General features: G+C 38.3%; 1 protein-coding gene across 1 annotated transcript in view; it reads right to left on the bottom strand.

Annotated features, from left to right (window-relative positions):
* The window catches only part of KDM4C (lysine demethylase 4C), a 1,488,570-nt gene that overhangs the window by 302,243 nt on the left and 1,165,703 nt on the right, over window positions 1–20,624 (bottom strand). The window contains exon 16 of the mRNA XM_053702565.1: window positions 107–183. Coding sequence (XP_053558540.1) covers window positions 107–183 — 77 coding nt within the window. The remainder of the gene's footprint in view (window positions 1–106; window positions 184–20,624) is intronic.

Here is a 20,624-nt window from a genome sequence, read left to right as displayed (position 1 = left end):
GACAAGTATACATTTTGGTAAAATTCAAAAGTTTGCAGTAAATTAATGGCCTTTGAAAATCACCTATCTTATGCTAGCAATGATAAAAATAAATAATGAGACTTACTGCTGTCAAAATACCAGTTTTGCATCTGGAACACATCCATTTGTCATGAATTTCATGGGGAGGTACACCATAACAACCTGTAATGAGACTCCATTAAACAATGCTTTCTACTTATATTAGTAAACTTAGGGTAAATTCATATCATAAAATAAACCTACAAAATAATACCACATACTAACAGATAATTGTGAGAAACTTGACAACTTTAAAGAAAACACCATAATGTTACTTATATGCTAAATCACTTGAAAGTGATTAAGTGTATCTTTAAAAAGCTGTCTAGAAAATATCACATGATCATCTCTGTGTAAAAAAAAATTAAATTTTTTTTTACCTCAAAATGTCTTCAGCCACATACTATTGTAAAGAAACATTAGATAGCTAATCAAGATTATTGTCCTGGGACTTGCAAAGGGAGCACACATCTTGCATGTGCAGGCACAGGGGCCTATTTATCAAAGGTCTTGCAGACCTGATCCGACAGTGCGGATCAGGTTCTCAAGACCTCGCTGAATGCGGAGAGCAATACGCTCTCCGCATTTAACATTGCACCAGCAGCTCACAAGAGCTGCTGGTGTAACGCCGCCCCCTGCTGACTCGCGGCCAATGGGCAGCCAGCAGGGAGGTGTCAATCAACCCGATCGTACTCGATCGGGTTGATTTCCGGCGATTCCTGTAAGCCTCATCAGAGCAGGTGGACAGGGTTTATAACACGAGCCCACAAGCTCTGTTCGGAGCTTGATAAATGGCCCCTTAGTCACAGAAAATGTACTATGAAATCTAACAAGATTACGGTGAAATCCCACAAGATCACAGTAAGGCAAAATTATCACAGCACTGATGATGCTGACTAGCTGTTTTTGTTCTAAACAGATGCCAGAAAAAAAAAAAAGATTACTGAGTGAGATGACGAAATTGTGAGGTAAAAACAAAATGTATGCTTACCTGATATATTTAGCCATCACGCGTAGGATTAAAGTCTAGTCCACTAGGAGGAGGCAAAACACAGAACATAACAGAACTTTTAATCCCTCTCACTTTCCCATAATCCCTCAGTCAAACAAATGGCAAAGACAGAGAAATGTAGAAAATTAGGAAAAATAAAGCAGGGTAAATTAAGTACAAACTGGTTTTACTGCCAACTGTAAAGAAAAAACATAATTTATGTAAGAACTTACCTGATAAATTAATTTCTTTCATATTGGCAAGAGTCCATGAGCTAGTGACGTATGGGATATACAATCCTACCAGGAGGGGCAAAGTTTCCCAAACCTCAAAATGCCTATAAATACACCCCTCACCACACCCACAATTCAGTTTAACGAATAGCCAAGTAGTGGGATGATAAAGAAAGGAGTAAAAAGCATCAACAAAGGAATTTGGAAATAATTGTGCTTTATACAAAAAATGATAACCTCCATAAAAAAGGGTGGGCCTCATGGGCTCTTGCCAATATGAAAGAAATTAATTTATCAGGTAAGTTCTTACATAAATTATGTTTTCTTTCATGTAATTGGCAAGAGTCCATGAGCTGGTGACGTATGGGATAGCAATACTCAAGATGTGGAACTCCACGCAAGAGTCACTAGAGAGGGAGGGATAAAAATAAAAACAGCCATTTTTCAATGAAAAATTAATCCACAACCCAAAATATAAGTTTATTCTCATGAATGAAAAGAAAAAAACTTAAAACATAAGCAGAGGAATCAAACTGAAACAGCTGTCTGAAAAACGTTTCTACCAAAACTGCTTCCGAAGAAGCGAATACATCAAAACGGTAGAATTTAGTAAATATATGCAAAGAAAACCAGGTTGCGGCTTTGCAAATCTGATCAACTGAAGCTTCATTCTTAAAAGCCCACGAAGTGGAGACTGATTTAATAGAATGAGCTGTAATTATCTGAGGCGGGGCTTAACCCAACCCCAAATAAACTGAATGAATCAAAAAGCTTTAACCACGAAGCCAAGGAAACGGCAGAAGCCTTCTGACCTTTCCTAGAACCAGAAAAGATAACAAATAGACTAGAAGTCTTCCTGAAATCTTCAGTAGCTTCAAAATAATATTTCAAACTCTTACCACATCCAAAGAATGTAAGGATCTCTCCAAAGAATTCTTAGGATTAGGACACAAGGAAAGGACAATTTCACTATTAATGTTGTTAGAATTCACAACCTTAGAAAAGAAATTAAATGAAGTCCGCAAAACCACCTAATCCTGATGAAAAATCAGAAAAGGAGATTCACAAGAAAGAGCAGATAAATCAGAAACTCTTCTAGCAGAAGAGATGGCCAAAAGGAACAACACTTTCCAAGAAAGTAGTTTAATGTCCAAAGAATGCATAGGCTCAAATGAAGGCGCCTGTAAAGTCTTCAAAACCAAATTAAGACTCCAAGGAGGAGAGAATGAATTAATGACAGGCTTGATACAAACCAAAGCCTGAACAAAACAGTGAATATCAGGAAGCTTAAGCAATCTTTCTGTGAAATAAGACAGAAAGAGCAGAGATATGTCCCTTCAAGGAACTTGCAGACAAAACCTTATCCAAACCATCCTGAAGAAACTGCAGAATTCTAGGAATTCTAAAAAAATATCAAACGAATTTATGAGAAGAACACCATGAATATAAGTCTTCCAAATTCGATAATAAATCTTCCTAGAAACAGATTTATGATCCTGCAACATAGTATTAATCACTGAGTCAGAGAAACCTCTATGACTAAGCACTAGCTGTTCAATTTCCATACCTTAAAATTTAATGATTTGAAATCCTGATGGAAGAGGCCAAGGTTGGCAACTGGACATCCGAACAAGATCCGCATACCAAAACCTGTGAGGCCATGCTGGAGCTACCAGCAAAACAAATGACTGTTCCATGATGATTTTGGATATCACTCTTGGAAGAAGAACTAGAGGCGGGAAAATATAAGCAGGCTGGCAACACCAAGGAAGTGTCAACGCATCCGCTGCTTCCGCCTGAAGAACCCTGGACCTGGACAGGTACCTGGGAAGTTTCTTGTTTAGATGAGAAACCATCAGATCTATTTCTGAAAGACCCCACATCTGAACAATCTGAGAAAACACATCTGGATGGAGAGACACTCCCGGATGTAAAGACTGACGGCTGAGATAATCCGCTTCCCATTTGTCTACACCTGGGACATTTACCACAGTAATTAGACAAGACCTGGATTCCGCCCAAGAAAGTATTCAAGATACTTCCTTCATAACTAGGGGACTGAGTCCCACCCTGATGATTGACATATGCCACAGCTGTGATATTGTCTGTCTGAGAACAAATGAACGGTTCTCTCTTAACAGAGGCCAAGCCTGAAGAACCCTGAAAATTGCACAGAGTTCCAAAATATTGATTGGTAATCTCGCCTCTTGAGATTTCCAAACCCCTTGTGCTGTCAGAGATCCCCAAACAGCTCCCCAACCTGAAAAGACTTGCATCTGTTGTGATCACAGTCCAGGTTGGACGAACCAAAGAGGCCCCTAGAACTATATGATGGTGATCTAACCACCAAGTCAGAGATAATCGAACATTGTGATTTAAGGATAATAATTGTGATATCTTTGTATAATCCCAGCACCATTGATTCAGCATACAAAACTGGAGAGGTCTCACATGAAAACGAGCAAAGGGAAGTACGTCCAATGCTGCAGTCATGAAACCTAAAACTTCCATGCACATGGCTACTGAAAGGAATAATAGAGACTAAAGGTTCCAACAAGCTGAAACCAATTTAAATTGTATATTGTCTGTTAAAGACAGAGTCATGGATACTGAATCTATCTGAAAACCTAAAAAGGTGACCCTCGTCTGAGGAATCAATGAACTTTTTGGTAAATTGATCCTCCAACCATGTCTATGAAGAAACAACAGTAGTTAATTTGTGTGAAATTCTGCAGAACTTAAATACTGAGCAAGTACCAAGATATCATCCAAATAAGGAAACACCACAACACCCCACTCTCTGATAACAGAGAGTAGGACACCGAGAACCTTGAAAAGATTCCTAGAGCTAGGCCAAAAAGGAAGAGCAACAATTGGCAATGCTTGTCTAAAAAAGAGAATCTCAGAAACTGAAAGCAATCTGGATGAAGCAAAATATGAAGATATACATCCTGTAAGTCATGTGGGCATTGTGGGCATATAATGCCCTTGCTGAACAAAAGGCAGAATATACCTTATAATCACCATTTTGAAAATTGGTACTCTTACATATTGATTCAAAATTTTTAGATCCAAAACTGATCTGAATGAATTTTCTTTCTTTGGGACAATGAATAGATTTTAATAAAACCCTAGACTCTGTTCCTGAAACGAAACTGGCATGATTACCCCAGATAACTCCAGGGCTGAAACACACTTCAGGAAAGCCTGAGCCTTAACTGGGTTTGCTGGAATGTGTGAGAGAAAAAAACTTCTCAAAAGCGGTCTTACTTTGAATCCTATTCTGTACCCCTGAGAGACAATTCTCTGAATCCAATGATTTTGGACCGAATTGATCCAAACATCTTAGAAAAATCTTAATCTGCCCCCTACCAGCTGAGCTGGAATAAGAGCCGCACCTTCATGCGGACTTGGGGGCTGGCTTTAATCTCTTAAATGGCTTGCATTTATTCAAATTTGAATAAGGCTTCCAATTGGAAACAGATTCCTTGGGGAAGAATTAGATTTCTGTTCCTTATTAAAGAACGAAAATGGTTAGAAGCTTTAAATTTACCCTTAGATCTTAATCTTGAGGCAAAAAAACTCCCTCCCCCCCAATGACAGTTGAAATTATTCAATCCAACTGTTGAACCAAATAATTTATTACCTTGGAAGGAAAGAAATAGCAATCTCGACTTAGAAGTCATATCAGCATTCCAAGATTTAAGCCACAAAGCTCTTCTAGCTAAAATAGCTAAAGACTTAGATTTAACATCAATTTTGATAATATCAAAAAATGGCATCACAAATGAAATGATTAGCATGTTGAATCAAGTTAACAATGCTAGACAAATCATTAACCGATACTTGTTGTGCTAAGTTTCCAACCAAAAGGTTGAAGCAGCTGCAACAACAGCCAAAGAAATTGCAGGCCTAAGAAAAAGACCTGAAAATAAATAAACTTTCCTAGATAAGATACAAGTTTCCTATCTAAAGGATCTTAAAATAAATACTATCTTCCATAGGAATAGTAGCACGTTTAGCAAAAGTAGAGATAGCCCCAACTTTGGAGACTTTTTCCCAAAACTCCAATCTGCTGGCAAAGGATACAATTTTTAAAACCTTAAAGAAGGAATAAAATAAGTACCAGGCCTATTTAATTCCTTGGAAATCATATCAGAAATAGCATCAGGAACTGGAAAAACCTCTGGAATAACCACAGGAGGTTTATAAACGTTTACTAGTTTAATATCAAGAGGACTAATCTCCTCAATATCCAATATAATCAACACTTCTTCAACAAAGAACGAATGTACTCCATTTTAAATAAATAAGTAGATTTGTCAGTGTCAATATCTGAGGAAGGATCTTCTGAATCAGATAGATCCTCATCAGAGGAGGATAATTCAGTATGTTGTCGGTCAATTGAAATTTCATCAACTTTATGAGAAGTTTTAAAAGACCTTCACATTTATTAGAAGGCGGGATGGCAGACAAAGCCTTCTGAATAGAAACAGCAATAAATTGTTATAATTTCACAGGTATATCTTGTACATTAGATGTTTAAAAGAACAGCAGCAGGCAATGTACTATTGCTGATGGACATATTCTCTGCATGTAAAAGTTAATCACAATAACTTATTACAAACCACAGCTGGAGATATAATCTCCACAAAATTACAACAAATGTACTTAGCTTTGGTAGAACTGTTATCAGTCAGCAGGATTCCAACAGTGATTTCTGAAACAGGATCAGATTGAGACATCTTGCAAATGTATGAGAAAAAAACAACATATAAAGCAAAATTATCAATTTCCTTATATGGCAGTTTCATGAATGGGGAAAACAATGCAAACAGCATAGCCCTCTGATAGAGAAAAAAGGCAAGAGGCATATAGGAATGGGGTTTAAAATAATGAAAATATTTGGCGGCAAGTATGACGCACAAACAAACAGAGAAATTTTTTTGGCGCTAACAACATCCGTAAATGACACACTCGCGTCATTAAAGACGCAACCTTGTGAAAGGATTCGGCGTCAACAAAGACGCCGGAAATGACAAATTTGCGTCATCGAACGTAACTTCGCCCCCAAAAAATCTCGCACCAAAAATTATGCAATATAGTTTGGCATTTTGCGCCCTCGCGAGCCTAATTCTGCCCGCGAATTTAAAATGACAGTCAATTGAAAAAAGCCTATACCCCAGGTAAGAAATAAGTTTTCCTAAAAAATGCATTTCCCAAATATGAAACTGACAGTCTGCAAAAGGAAATATACTGAAAACTGAATCATGGCAAATATAAGTACAATACATATATTTAGAACTTTATATAAATACATAAAGTGCCAAACCATAGCTGAGAGTGTCTTAAGTAATGAAAACATACTTACCAGAAGAAACCCATCCACATATAGCAGATAGCCAAACCAGTACTGAAACGGTTATCAGTAGAGGTAATGGAATATGAGAGTATATTGTCGATCTGAAAAGGGAGGTAGGAGATGAATCTCTACTACCGATAACAGAGAACCTATGAAAAAGATCCCCTGTGAGGAAAACCATTGCATTCAATAGGTGATACTCCCTTCACATCCCTCTGACATTCACTGTACTCTGAGAGGAATTGGGCTTCAAAATGCTGAGAAGCGCATATCAACGTAGAAATCTTAGCACAAACTTACTTCACCACCTCCATAGGAGGCAAAGTTTGTAAAACTGAATTGTGGGTGTGGTGAGGGGTGTATTTATAGGCATTTTGAGGTTTGGGAAACTTTGCCCCTCCTGGTAGGATTGTATATCCCATACGTCACTAGCTCTTGGACTCTTGCCAATTACATGAAATAAAAAAGGATGGGCCTCGAGGACTCTTACCATTATGAATGAAATCAATTTTATTAGGTGAGCATAATTTTTTGTCTTCATAAGATGGTGAGAGTCCACAAGCCAACATATGTGGGATCCTATACTCAAGATGTGAAGTTTACAACACCGCAATGAAATAGGGCAGAATAAGAATTAAGCAAGGTAAGGCACTAAACAGGCACAGTGGCCTGCAGAACTTTCCTAACAAAAGCAGCCTCAGAAGAGAAGAGAAAATTTGGTAAAAGTATGCAAAGAGGAACCAATTTTTTTCAATGGAAGATTCATTTCTAAAGGTGGCAACTGCTATAGTAGAATGAGCAGTAGTTGTCTGGGGGAAGACTTCCCTGCTAACCAAGTATGCTTTCCAAATTTCCACAGAGGAGGTGACCAAAGCTTACACAAAGGCTTGAATTTTAGGGAGTCTCCAGATCTTTTTGTGATAAAAATCTAAAATTTGACCTTTAAGGGAACTGGCTGATGAACCAGACCATCCTGTAAAAAATAAATAATAACATACAAGGAATTTGAAAATAATTCCAATGGTATTGCTTAGTTTCAAGGAATAGAAAAAAAGATATAAGTGCGCAAAAATTTGATGCTAAAGTAAACAGTATAAAAGGGAAATATATATAACTATTAGAAATCCATTAAAAATCCCAGATTTTAGAACGTATAACCAAAAAATTGCGTACTTTCAAGATGGAACAATAAATGGAGCGGCTATCCCTTTAAGAATTAAGAAACTGCTTGAGGGTATAAAAAGCCGGCATTTGGGACTCACAAACTGAGCTTGAAAAAGAATTTGAAACGCGTTGCTCAGTTGATCTGGACTATTCATTATCTACTGGTCACCAGCTGAATTTGTGACTTAAAAAACTATCTTGCAGGTTTTTGTTCACCTTTACAGGTGTTTTCTTTGGTGCCTTTTTTGGACATCTCCCTGGGCTGTTCCCTGTAGTCGGCTGCTGTTGGGGCTGTGAGAGGAGTCTGTGTAAGATCCAACTTACAACGGGACCCCTGTGCTGAGGAGAGTCGGCCGCGGCGCTGATTTTTCGGTACCAATGTGTAAGTACCGATATTTGTTTGTTGACTAAATTCTATACACCAATTTTAAAGCGGACGCTTCTGTCTTCCACTTAGACGCCATTCAAAACAAGTTGGGAGGAATCAGAAGACCGCTATCGTACACCTTGCTTTGTGGAAAGCCTGTGAAGGACATTCGATCTGGATATACATTCGGGAGCCTGTCTAAAGAGTTTCCATTTGAACTAAATAGTCACTTTTAATAGCTACTTTTTAATTCTTTTGTTTTTGCTATTTCTTGTGTAGTAGGTTTATTAGTTAGGACCGGTCACTATTAGATGTATCATTAAATAATAAATATTAGATATATTATCAAAGTTATTTGTTAGAAGGAGTACTTTTAATTTGTTTTTTTAATTTGCCTTTTTTGGGAATTATAAATTTTGATTTTATACCTTTCTTTATATGTGTTTTATTTCATGTTTATATTAACGAACTCATTTAAATTTTTGAGCAATAATACATTTTTAACCCTTAAGTGTGAAGACATAATTATCCCTTATAGTGATATTAGAGCTATATAGCTCAATTTTTAGACTGCACATGGTTATACGTTCTAAAATCTGGGATTTTTAATAGTTATATATATTTCCCTTTTATACTGTTTACTTTAGCATCAAATTTTTGTGCACTTAAATCTTTTTTCTATTCCTTGTCTTTGTTTGTTGGAAGTTATATTGGGAATCTTCCTTAAATATAAGTGTTTGTATCAGGTTCATTTTTGCGCTGGTCTCTAACTTTTTCTTTCTTTTATTGCTTAGTTTCACAACAGAAGCAAACGTTTTCCACATCCTGTGATAAATGCACCTGGTAACAGATGTTTGGGCTTGAACCAAAGGGTCTATCACTTCATCAGAAAAATCAGTCTGAGACAAAATTAAGGATTTTGCTCGCTTCCAGCTGCTTTCCGGTTATTGCAGTGATGCCTCGATATCGAGGCATCCTGCAATAACCCCCCTTGGCCATCCGATGCATAGAGAGCCACTCTGTGGCCCTCTCTGCACCGGACATCGGTGGCCGGTATCGTTGGTGGGTGGGAGCAAGTCTGGGAGGCGGGTGGGCGGCCATCGATGTGCCCAGTGGACTGGAGGGGGGCGGGATCGGGGGCGGGAGCGCGCGCGTGCACGGGGGGGGCGGCGGGCGCGTGCACGGGGCGGGAGCGGGAGGGAACCGCTACACTACAGAAAAATAAACTTGCAAAAGTAAAAAAATAAAACATTTTTGAAAGCTGTAAATAAACAGCTAAGAGATCTGGAAGGGGTGGGGGGGTTGATCTTGGGGGGGGGGGGGAAGCTACACTACAGAAAAGGTTTTTTTTTTAAAAAAAGGCACATTTTTTCACTAAACTGGGTACTGGCAGACAGCTGCCAGTACCCAAGATGGTGCCCATTAAGGCAGAGGGGGAGGGTTAGAGAGCTCTTTGGTGGGGGATCAGTGAGGCTGGGGGCTAAGGGGGGATCCTACACAGCAGCATATGTAAATATGCTAAAAAAAAAAACACAAAAAAGCCCAAATATAGCTTTTATTTTAGTACTGGCAGAGTTTCTGCCAGTACTTAAGATGGCGGGGACAATTGTGGGGTGGGGGAGGGAAGAGAGCTGTTTGGGAGGGATCAGGGGGTCTCATGTTTCAGGTGGGAGGCTGAGCTCTACACTAAAGCTAAAATTAACCCTGCAAGCTCCCTACAAGCTACATAATTAACCCCTTCACTGCTAGCCATAATACACGTGTGAAATGCAGAGGCATTTGGCGGCCTTCTAATTACCAAAAAGCAACGCCAAAGCCATATATGTCTGCTATTTCTGAACAAAGGGGATCCCAGAGAAGCATTTACAACCATTTGTGCCATAATTGCACAAGCTGTTTGTAAATGATTTCAGTGACAAACCTAAAATTGTGAAAAATGTAACGTTTTTTTTTTAATTTGATCGCATTTGGCGGTGAAATGGTGGCATGAAATATACCAAAATTGGCCTAGATCAATACTTGGGGTTGTCTACTACACTACACTAAAGCTAAAATTATCCCTAAAAGCTCCCTACATGCTCCATAATTAACCCCTTCACTGCTGGGCATAATACACGTGTAGTGCGCAGTGGCATTTAGCAGCCTTCTAATTACTAAAAAGCAACGCCAAAGCCATATATGTCTGCTATTTCTGAACAAAGGGGATCCCAGAGAAGAATTTACAACCATTTAAGCCATAATTGCACAAGCTGTTTGTAAATAATTTCAGTGAGAAAACAAAAAATTGTGAAAAAATTTGTAAAAAAGTGAACAATTTTTTGTATTTAATCGCATTTGGCGGTGAAATGGTGGCATGAAATATACCAAAATGGGCCTAGATGAATACTTTGGGATGTCTACAAAAAAAAATATATACATGTCAATGGATATTCAGAGATTCCTGAAAGATATTAGTGTTCTAATGTAACTAGCGCTAATTTTGAAAAATAATGGTTTGGAAATAGCAAAGTGCTACTTGTATTTATGGCCCTATAACTTACAAAAAAAGCAAAGAACATGTAAACATTGGGTATTTCTAAACTCAGGACAAAATTTAGAAACTATTTAGCACGGGTGTTTTTTGTTGGTTGTAGATGTGTAACAGATTTTGGGGGTCATAGTTAGAAAAAGTGTGCTTTTTTCAATTTTTTCCTCATATTTTATAAATTTTTTTATAGTAAATTATAAGATATGATGAAAATAATGGTATCTTTAGAAAGTCCATTTAATGGCGAGAAAAACGGTATATAATATGTGTGGGTACAGTAAATGAGTAAGATGAAAATTACAGCTAAACACAAACACCGCAAAAATGTAAAAATAGCCTTGGTCCCAAACGGACAGAAAATGGAAAAGTGCTGTGGTCATTAAGGGGTTAAGAGAGAAGGCACTTCCTAAGAGGAAAATGCCAAGGCTGGTTGGAGAACATTTATAAAAGATTAGCATACTAAGTCCTGCAAGGCCATGCCGAAGCAATCAGTATTAGAGGCCCATTCCTGTTTTATCCTGGCTTCACCCTGGATGTTAACACTAAAGGAGGAAAGTTGTAAATCAGATTGACCAACCAGGGGATTACTAAAGCATCTATGAGAGTCACATGTGGATCCCAAGATCTTACACAATACGGGGAAAGCCTGTGATTCAAGCATGAGGCCATAAGGTATATGACCCTACCACAGTCTGGAGGAGTAGTGGATTGCTTAATTTATGCTATGATGGAATTCTGCCCAAGTGAGAATGTAGGCTACTTCTTTCATCACTAAGTGCCACCTTAGTGATTGATGTTAGTTACTGTAGTGACACTGTCAGATTGAAATCTCAGGAATAACTCCTGCCTTAATAAGGGCCAGCTCAGGAGAGTCTTAAGATTGCACAGAGTTCAAAGATTTTTATAGGTAACCATGCGTCCCAAGGAGACCAAACTCCCTTTGCTCATTGTGAACTACACCGCAATCTGACAGGATGGTGTCCATGATGATAACTACCCAAGTTGGATGGAGAAAGAAGACCCCCTGAACAAGAGATTGGTGTGTTCCACCATCTTAGGAAATCAATTGTCTTGAAGTTTAAGGAGTTCTTTTGAGACAGATCGTTGTAATCTCCATTCTAGTTTTGCAACATTTTTAGTTGTAGAGGGCGTAAATGGAATCTGGCAAAAGTATAGCATCTGAAGTCGCTACCATGAGACCTACTACTTCCATGTATTAAAGGACTATAGGAAGAGAAGTGAGTTATAGAAGAGCACACACCTTCTGCAACTTGAGCCTGTGTTGATCTTGGTATACCTAAATTGACCCTCTTGCACTAAAGGAAGTATAATGCAAATCATTTCCATTTTGAAAAGGTGAAACTTTCAGAAATTTGTTTAAGATCTACTAGTTTCTAGGTCTTTTACACATTCCAAGAAAGATCTGGCCTTCAAACCAACTTTGGGAATATGAGACAGGAGGAATCTTTCCTTCCAAAGGGTGAGATTGAAAGCCCATATGATACCCCTGGGAATTATGTTCAGTACTAAGGAGTACTGAACCGACTTTACCCAACACTCCTTAAAAAGGCTCTATCTGCCCCATCATAACTTATTCTGAATGGGGGGCCACATCTTCATACAGATTTGGAAAAGGGGACAGGCTTTTTACCCTGTTTAGATTTAGACTGATAGGAACCAGGCTTCCACGTGTCGGACTTCTGAGGCACTGATGAGGAGGATCTTTGCAACTTGGATTGATGAAAGGAGTGAATACATCCAGCAGAGTTAACCCTGCCCTTTGTTTTTTGTCTTGTATAGGAAAGCTCCTTTACCTCCACTAGCTGTTGCAATAATAGAATCCAGTCCAGGTACAAAAAAAAAGGGGGAAAAAGTCTGCTTCTTGATACCATATCAGCTAACCATGACTTGAGCCATAAGGCTCTTCTAACCAGAACAGTCATAGCAGTTCTTTTTGCATTAAAGGGACAGTCTACACAAGAATTGTTATTGTTTAAAAAGATAGATAATCAATATATCACCCATTCCCTAGTTTTGCACAACCAACACAATTATATAAATACACTTTTTACCTCAGTGATTACCTTGTATCTATGCCTCTGCAAACTGCCCCCTTATTTCAGTTATTTTGACAGACTTCCATTTTACCCAATCAGAGCTGGCTCACCTGAACTCCATCTACGTGAGCACAGTGTTATCTATATGACACACACAAACTAACACCCTCTAGTGGTGAAAAATTGTCAAAATGCCCTGAGAGAAGAGGCGGGCTTCAAGGGCTTTTGAAATTAGCATATGAACCTCCTAGGTTTAGTTTTCAACTAAAAATACCAAAAGAACAAAATAAAATTGGTTATAAAAGTAAATTGAAAAATTGTTTAAAATTACATTCTCTATCTGAATCATAAAAGTTTATTTTAGACTAGATTGTCCCTTTAAAGTGAGTCATTTCAACAGCTGCAATACAAATGAAACCATTTATAGTTTTGAACAACTTCAAGCAATCCTAAATCTATTAAAGGGAAATAAGGTCAGAAATTTTCCACCAGACTGCAGTAGCTGCAGCAACGTATGCTACACTAGATTACAAGTGGAGCGCTAAATTATTGTGAGCCCACAAACGGCCAAATTCACCTCTTTACGGAGCGCGCAATAAATAACCAGCCATTACAAGTGGCTGGTTATTGCTACTACAAGCTCACGGTAGCAATTAGCGCTCTGAAAAGTAACAAGAGATCAGATATCTAGTTAATCTTTCAAAAAGTGCCCCAATTGGCCCCAAAATATGTTTTACTTATTTATTTAAAAAAAAATATGCTTACCTGATAAATGTATTTCTTTCTAGACACGATGAGTCCACGGATCATCTAATTACTATTGGGAATATCACTCCTGCCCAGCAGGAGGCGGCAAAGAGCACCACAGTAAAGCTGTTAAATATCACCTCCCTTCCCTCCAACCCCAGTCATTCGACCGAAGAAAAGGAGAGAAAGGAAGCAACAAGGTGCAGAGGTGTCTGAAGTTTATAACATGGGAAAAAGGAGACACAGAGGCGCCAATATGGCCTAGTAATGTCTGCACAATGATAAAACAATGTGAAGTACAATTATACTCACAAAAATAGAGCACCCAAAGGTGCAAATGACGCAGGCTGAATCAATTAGCAGTGGTCCAGCTCACTGTTTGCCCACAAGGGAAACATTCAGATAGAAACCAGCAAGCAGCAACCAGAATTCTTATTCCTGTGAGTGACATAAGACAATATCCATAGCCCAGTACAGTTAAGACTTGCAGAAAGAAATAGCATTTTTTTAAAATAAAAAATAACTGCACAAAGCATTTTTTAGGGGTTAAATTTGCTGGGTTTGAAGTGTTAGAAAAAAAAACGCCATTGAAAAGTGCCTTTACATTGCGGTCTATGGGGAACAGTGTGTTCCCAGTAAATATATATGTATATGCTTATATAAATATATATTTATGTATTAATATGTGTATTTACACATATTGGCATGAGAACGAGGATCCCACTGGAGCCTATGGAAGTGCACTCTCATGAGTGCAAACCTTCTGTGCAATGCGGACGCAAGGTCACCTTGCATTGCATTAAACTTGTGATACCAGTGCAAATTTTCGTGTGCTGGTATTACTAAGTGAAGCGTTAGCCTGTCAGCTGGAAGGATCATCTGATAAAGGCTTTCAAGATATCTGTCTATTGGATCCCATAGTTGCAATTTTTCAAAGGGAAAAAAGAAGATGATCTTGAATTTGGTGGAGGGGAAAAAAAGGAACGCCTGTTTTGTTCCATTCCTTGGTGATTAAGTCAGAAACCAAATCAGGAACAGGGAAAGTAGATGGCTTTTTTTGGAGCTGCCTTAAAGAAATGATCAATTTTCTAAAGAGAGTGTTTGTCTGTAGATAGAGGATCCTCAACCTCTAAGGCTATTAAAACTTCTGACAAGAGAGCATGTATGTGCTTCAACTTAAATTAAAGGACACTTCTGCTACTTCATCAGCAGGGGGTTCCTGGGTTTCTGAATAATATTCCTCAGAAGAGGAGGATTCTGAAGTTACTGTACTCTGCTGCAAATGCAACGCTGCATAATCCTGTGTAGCATTAGACATAGATCATAAGTGAAATAACTGAGTGGGGGGGGGGGGGGGGGGCACCAACACCTCCTTACAAAGCAAACGTTGTTGTGAAGGAGTTACATTATTGGTAGATCACTCTCCAACAGGGTCAACAAGATGTGAGTAACACCAGTTTGCTTCAAAATATAGAGTATATAAAGACAGGTAAGTATCCAGAGGTAGATAGCAGCACATAAATAAAGTAAAAAAACATAATTTATGTAAGAACTTACCTGATAAATTCATTTCTTTCATATTAGCAAGAGTCCATGAGCTAGTGACGTATGGGATATACATTCCTACCAGGAGGGGCAAAGTTTCCCAAACCTTAAAATGCCTATAAATACACCCCTCACCACACCCACAATTCAGTTTAACGAATAGCCAAGAAGTGGGGTGATAAGAAAAAAGTGCGAAAGCATATAAAATAAGGAATTGGAATAATTGTGCTTTATACAAAAAAATCATAACCACCACAAAAAAGGGCGGGCCTCATGGACTCTTGCTAATATGAAAGAAATTAATTTATCAGGTAAGTTCTTACATAAATTATGTTTTCTTTCATGTAATTAGCAAGAGTCCATGAGCTAGTGACGTATGGGATAATGACTACCCAAGATGTGGATCTTTCCACACAAGAGTCACTAGAGAGGGAGGGATAAAATAAAGACAGCCAATTCCTGCTGAAAATAATCCACACCCAAAATAAAGTTTAATGAAAAACATAAGCAGAAGATTCAAACTGAAACCACTGCCTGAAGTACTTTTCTACCAAAAACTGCTTCAGAAGAAGAAAACACATCAAATGGTAGAATTTAGAAAAAGTATGCAAAGAGGACCAAGTTGCTGCTTTGCAAATCTGATCAATCGAAGCTTCATTCCTAAACGCCCAGGAAGTAGAAACTTACCTAGTAGAATGAACTGTAATCCTTCGAGGAGGAATTTTACCCGACTCGACATAGGCATGATGAAATAAAGATTTCAACCAAGATGCCAAAGAAATGGCAGAAGCTTTCTGGCCTTTTCTAGAACCGGAAAAGATGACAAATAGACTAGAAGTCTTTCGGAAAGACTTAGTAGCTTAATCATAATAATACAAAGCTCTAACAGCATCCAAAGAATGCAATGATTTCTCCTTAGAATTCATAGGATTAGGACATAATGAAGGAACCACAATTTCTCTACTAAGGTTGTTAGAATTCACAACCTTAGGTAAAAAATTCAAAAGTAGTTCGCAGCACCGCCTCATCCTGATGAAAAATCAGAAAAGGAGACTCACAAGAAAGAGCAGACAATTCAGAGACTCTTCTGGCAGAAGAGATGGCCAAAAGAAACAAAACTTTCCAAGAAAGTAATATAACGATCAAAGAATGCATGGGTTCAAAAGGAGGAGCTTGAAAAGCCCCCAGAATCAAATTCAAACTCCAAGGAGGAGAAATTGACTTAATGACAGGTTTTATACGAACAAAAGCTTGTACAAAACAATGAAATATCAGGAAGATTAGCAATCCTTCTGTGAAAAAAGAACAGAAAGAGCAGAGATTTATCCTTTCAAGGAACTTGCGGACAAACCTTTATCTAAACCATCCTGAAGAAACTGAAAAATTCTCGGTATTCAAAAAGAATGCCAAGAAAAAATGATGAGAAAGACACTAAGAAATATAAGTCTTCCAGACTCTATAATATCTCTCTCTAGATACAGATTTACGAGCCTGTCACATAGTATTAATCACAGAGTCAGAGAAACCTTCTTTGACCAAGAATCAAGCGTTCAAACTCCATACCTTAAAATTTAAGGATTTGAGATCCTGATGGAAAAAAGGACCTTGCGACAGAAAGTCTGGTCTTAACGGAAGAGTCCACAGCTGGCAAGAGGCCATCCGGACAAGACCCGCATACCAAAACCTGTGAGGCCATGCTGGAGCTACCAGCAGGACAAACGAGCATTCCTTTAGAATCTTGGAGAATACTCTTGGAAGAAGAACTAGAGGCAGAAAGATATAGGCAGGACGATACTTCCAAGGAAGTGATAATGTATCCACTGCTTCCGCCCGAGGATCCTGGGATCTGGACAGATACCAGGGAAGTTTCTTGTTTAGATGAGAAGCCATCAGATCTATTTCTGGGAGTTCCCACATTTGAACAATCTGAAGAAATACCTCTGGGTGAAGAGACCATTCGCCCGGATGCAACGTTTGGCGATTGAGATAATCCGCTTCCCAATTGTCTATACCTGGGATATGAACCGCAGAGATTAGACAGGAGCTGGATTCCACCCAAACCAAAATTCGAGATACTTATTTCATAGCCAGAGGACTGTGAGTCCCTCCTTGATGATTGATGTATGCCACAGCTGTGACATTGTCTATCTGAAAACAAATGAACAACTCTCTCTTCAGAAGAGGCCAAGACTGAAGAGCTCTGAAAATTGCACGGAGTTCAAAATATTGATCGGTAATCTCACCTCCTGAGATTCCCAAACCCCTTGTGCCGTCAGAGACCCCCACACAGCTCCCCAACCTGTAAGACTTGCATCTGTTGAGATTATAGTCCAGGTCGGAAGAACAAAGAAGCCCCCTGAACTAAACGATGGTGAACTGTCCACCATGTCAGAGAGTGTCGTATAATCGGTTTAAAGATATTAATTGAGATATCTTTGTGTAATCCCTGTACCACTGGTTCAGCATACAGAGCTGAAGAGGTCGCATGTGGCAGTCCTAAGACCTAAAATTTCCATGCATAAGGCTACCAAAGGGAATGATTGTGACTGAAAGTTTTGACAAGCTGATATCAATGTTAAATTTCTCTTATCTGACAAGGACAGAGTCATAGACACTGAATCTATCTGGAAACCTAAAAAGGTTACCCTTGTCTGAGGAAACAATGAACTGAATGGTAAATTGATCCTCCAACCATGATCTTGAAGAAACAACACAAGTCGATTCGTATGAGATTCTGCGAAAATGTGAAGACTGAGCAAGTACCAAGATATCGTCCAAATAAGGAAATACCAAAACCCTGTTCTCTGATTACAGACAGAAGGGCACCGAGAACCTTTGAAAAAAACTCTTGGAGCTGACGCTAGGCCAAATGGTAGAGCACAAAAACTGGTAATGCTTGTCTAAAAAGAGAATCTCAGAAACTAAAAGTGATCTGGATGAATCGGAATATGCAGATATACATCCTGTAAATTTATTGTAGACATATAATGCCCTTGCTAAACAAAAGGCAGGATAGTCCTACAGTTACCATCTTGAATGTTGGTATCCTTACATAACGATTCAATATAGATAGATCCGGAATTGGTCTGAAGGAATTAACCTTCTTTGGTACAATGAAGAGATAGAATAAAACCCCAGCCCCTGTTCCAGAACTGGAACTGGCATAATTACTCCAGCCAACTCTAGATCTGAAACACATTTCAGAAATGCTGAGCTTTTGCTGTGTTTACTGGGACACGGGAAAGAAAAAAATCTCTTTGCAGGAGGCCTTAACTTGAAGCCAATTCTGTACCTTTCTGAAACAATGTTCTGAAACCAGAGATTGTGAACGGAATTGATCCAAATTTTCTTGAAGAAAACATAAACTGCCCCATACCAGCTGAGCTGGAATGAGGGCCGCACCTTCATGGGTATTTAGGAGCTGGCTATAGGTTTCTATAAGGCTTGGATATATTCCAAACTGGAAAAGGTTTCCAAACTGATACCGCTCCTGAGGATGAAGGACCAGGCTTTTGTTCCTTGTTGTGAGGAAAGGAACGAAAATGATTATTAGACCTAAATTTACCTTAGATTTTTTATCCTTTGGTAAAAAAGTTCCCTTCCCTCCAGTAACAGTTGAGAAAATAGAACTGAAAATCGAATAATTTATTACCCTGGAAAGAAAGGGAAAGCAAAGTTTTAAGCCATAAAGCTTTTCTAGCTAAAATAGCTAGAGACATATACCTGACATCAACTCTAATGATATCAAAAGATGGTATCACAAATAAAATTATTAGCATGTTATAGAATAATAATAATGCTATAAAATTATGATCTGTTATTTGTTGCGCTAAAGCTTCTAACCAAAAAGTTAAAGCTGCAGCAACATCCGCTAAAAATATAGCAGGTCTAAGAAGATTACCTGAACATAAGTAAGCTTTTCTTAGAAAGGATACAATTTTCTTATCTAAAGGATCCTTAAATGAAGTACTATCTGTAGTACGTTTAACAGGAGTAGAGACAGCCCCATAACCTTAGAGATTTTGTCCCAAAACTCTAATCTGTCAGATGGCACAGGATATAATTGCTTAAACGTTTAGAAGGAGTAAATGAATTACCCAAATTATTCCATTCCCTGGAAATTACTTCAGAAATAGCATCAGGGAGAGAAAATACTTCTGGAATAACTACAGGAGATTTAAAAACCTTATTTAAACGTTTAGATTTAGTATCAAGAGGACCAGAATCCTCTATTTCTAATGCAATTAATACTTCTTTAAGTAAAGAACGAATAAATTCCATCTTGAACAAATACAAAGATTTATCAGCATCAACCTCTGAGACAGAAACCTCTGAACCAGAAGAACCATTATCAGTATCAGAATGATGATGTTCATTTAAAAATTCATCTGCAAAAAAGAGAAGTTTTAAAAGACTTTTATGTATACTAGAAGGAGAAATAACAGACATAGCCTTCTTAATGGATTTAAAAAATAAAATCTCTTATATTATCAGGAACACTCTGAAAATTAGATGTTGACGGAACAGCAACAGGTAATGTAACAGTACTAAAGGAAACTTTATCTGCATTAATAAGTTTGTCATGACATGCAATACAAACAACAGCTGGAGAAACAGATACCAAAAGTTTATAGCAGATACACTTAGCTTGGTAGCTCCAGCACTGGGCAGCGATTTTCCTGAAGTATCTTCTGACTCAGTTGCAACGTGGAACATCTTGCAATATGTAAAAGAAAAAACAACATATAAAGCAAAATTGATCAAATTCCTTAAATGACAGTTTCAAGAATGGGAAAAAAATGCCAGTGAACAAGCTTCTAGCAACCAGAAGCAATTAATAATGAGACTTAAATAATGTGGAGACAAAAATTACGCCCATATTTTTTAGCGCCAAAAAAGACGCCCACATTATTTGGCGCTTAAATGCTTTTGGCGCCAAAAATGACGCCACATCCGGAACGCCGACACTTTTGACGCAAAAAAAACGTCAAAAAATGACGCAACTTCCGGCGACACGTATGACGCCGGAAACAGAAAAAAAAATTTGCGCCAAAAAAGTCCGCGCCAAGAATGACGCAATAAAATGAAGCATTTTCAGCCCCCGCGAGCCTAACAGCCCACAGGGAAAAAAGTCAAATTTTTTAAGGTAAGAAAAAATGATTGAAACAAATGCATTTATCCCAAGTATGAAACTGACTGTCTGAAAATAAGGAATGTTGAACATCCTGAGTCAAGGCAAATAAATGTTTGAATACATATATTTAGAACTTTATATAAAAGTGCCCAACCATAGCTTAGAGTGTCACAGAAAATAAGATTTACTTACCCCAGGACACTCATCTACATGTTTGTAGAAAGCCAAACCAGTACTGAAACGAAAATCAGCAGAGGTAATGGTATATATATAAGAGTATATCGTCGATCTGAAAAGGGAGGTAAGAGATGAATCTCTACGACCGATAACAGAGAACCTATGAAATAGACCCCGTAGAAGGAGATCATTGTATTCAAATAGGCAATACTCTCCTCACATCCCTCTGACATTCACTGCACGCTGAGAGGAAAACCGGG

The sequence above is a fragment of the Bombina bombina genome, chromosome 2 (genome assembly GCF_027579735.1).
Source record: "Bombina bombina isolate aBomBom1 chromosome 2, aBomBom1.pri, whole genome shotgun sequence".
In the NCBI taxonomy this organism is placed as follows: domain Eukaryota; kingdom Metazoa; phylum Chordata; class Amphibia; order Anura; family Bombinatoridae; genus Bombina; species Bombina bombina.
This window is presented reverse-complemented; position numbering and strand designations above follow the sequence as displayed.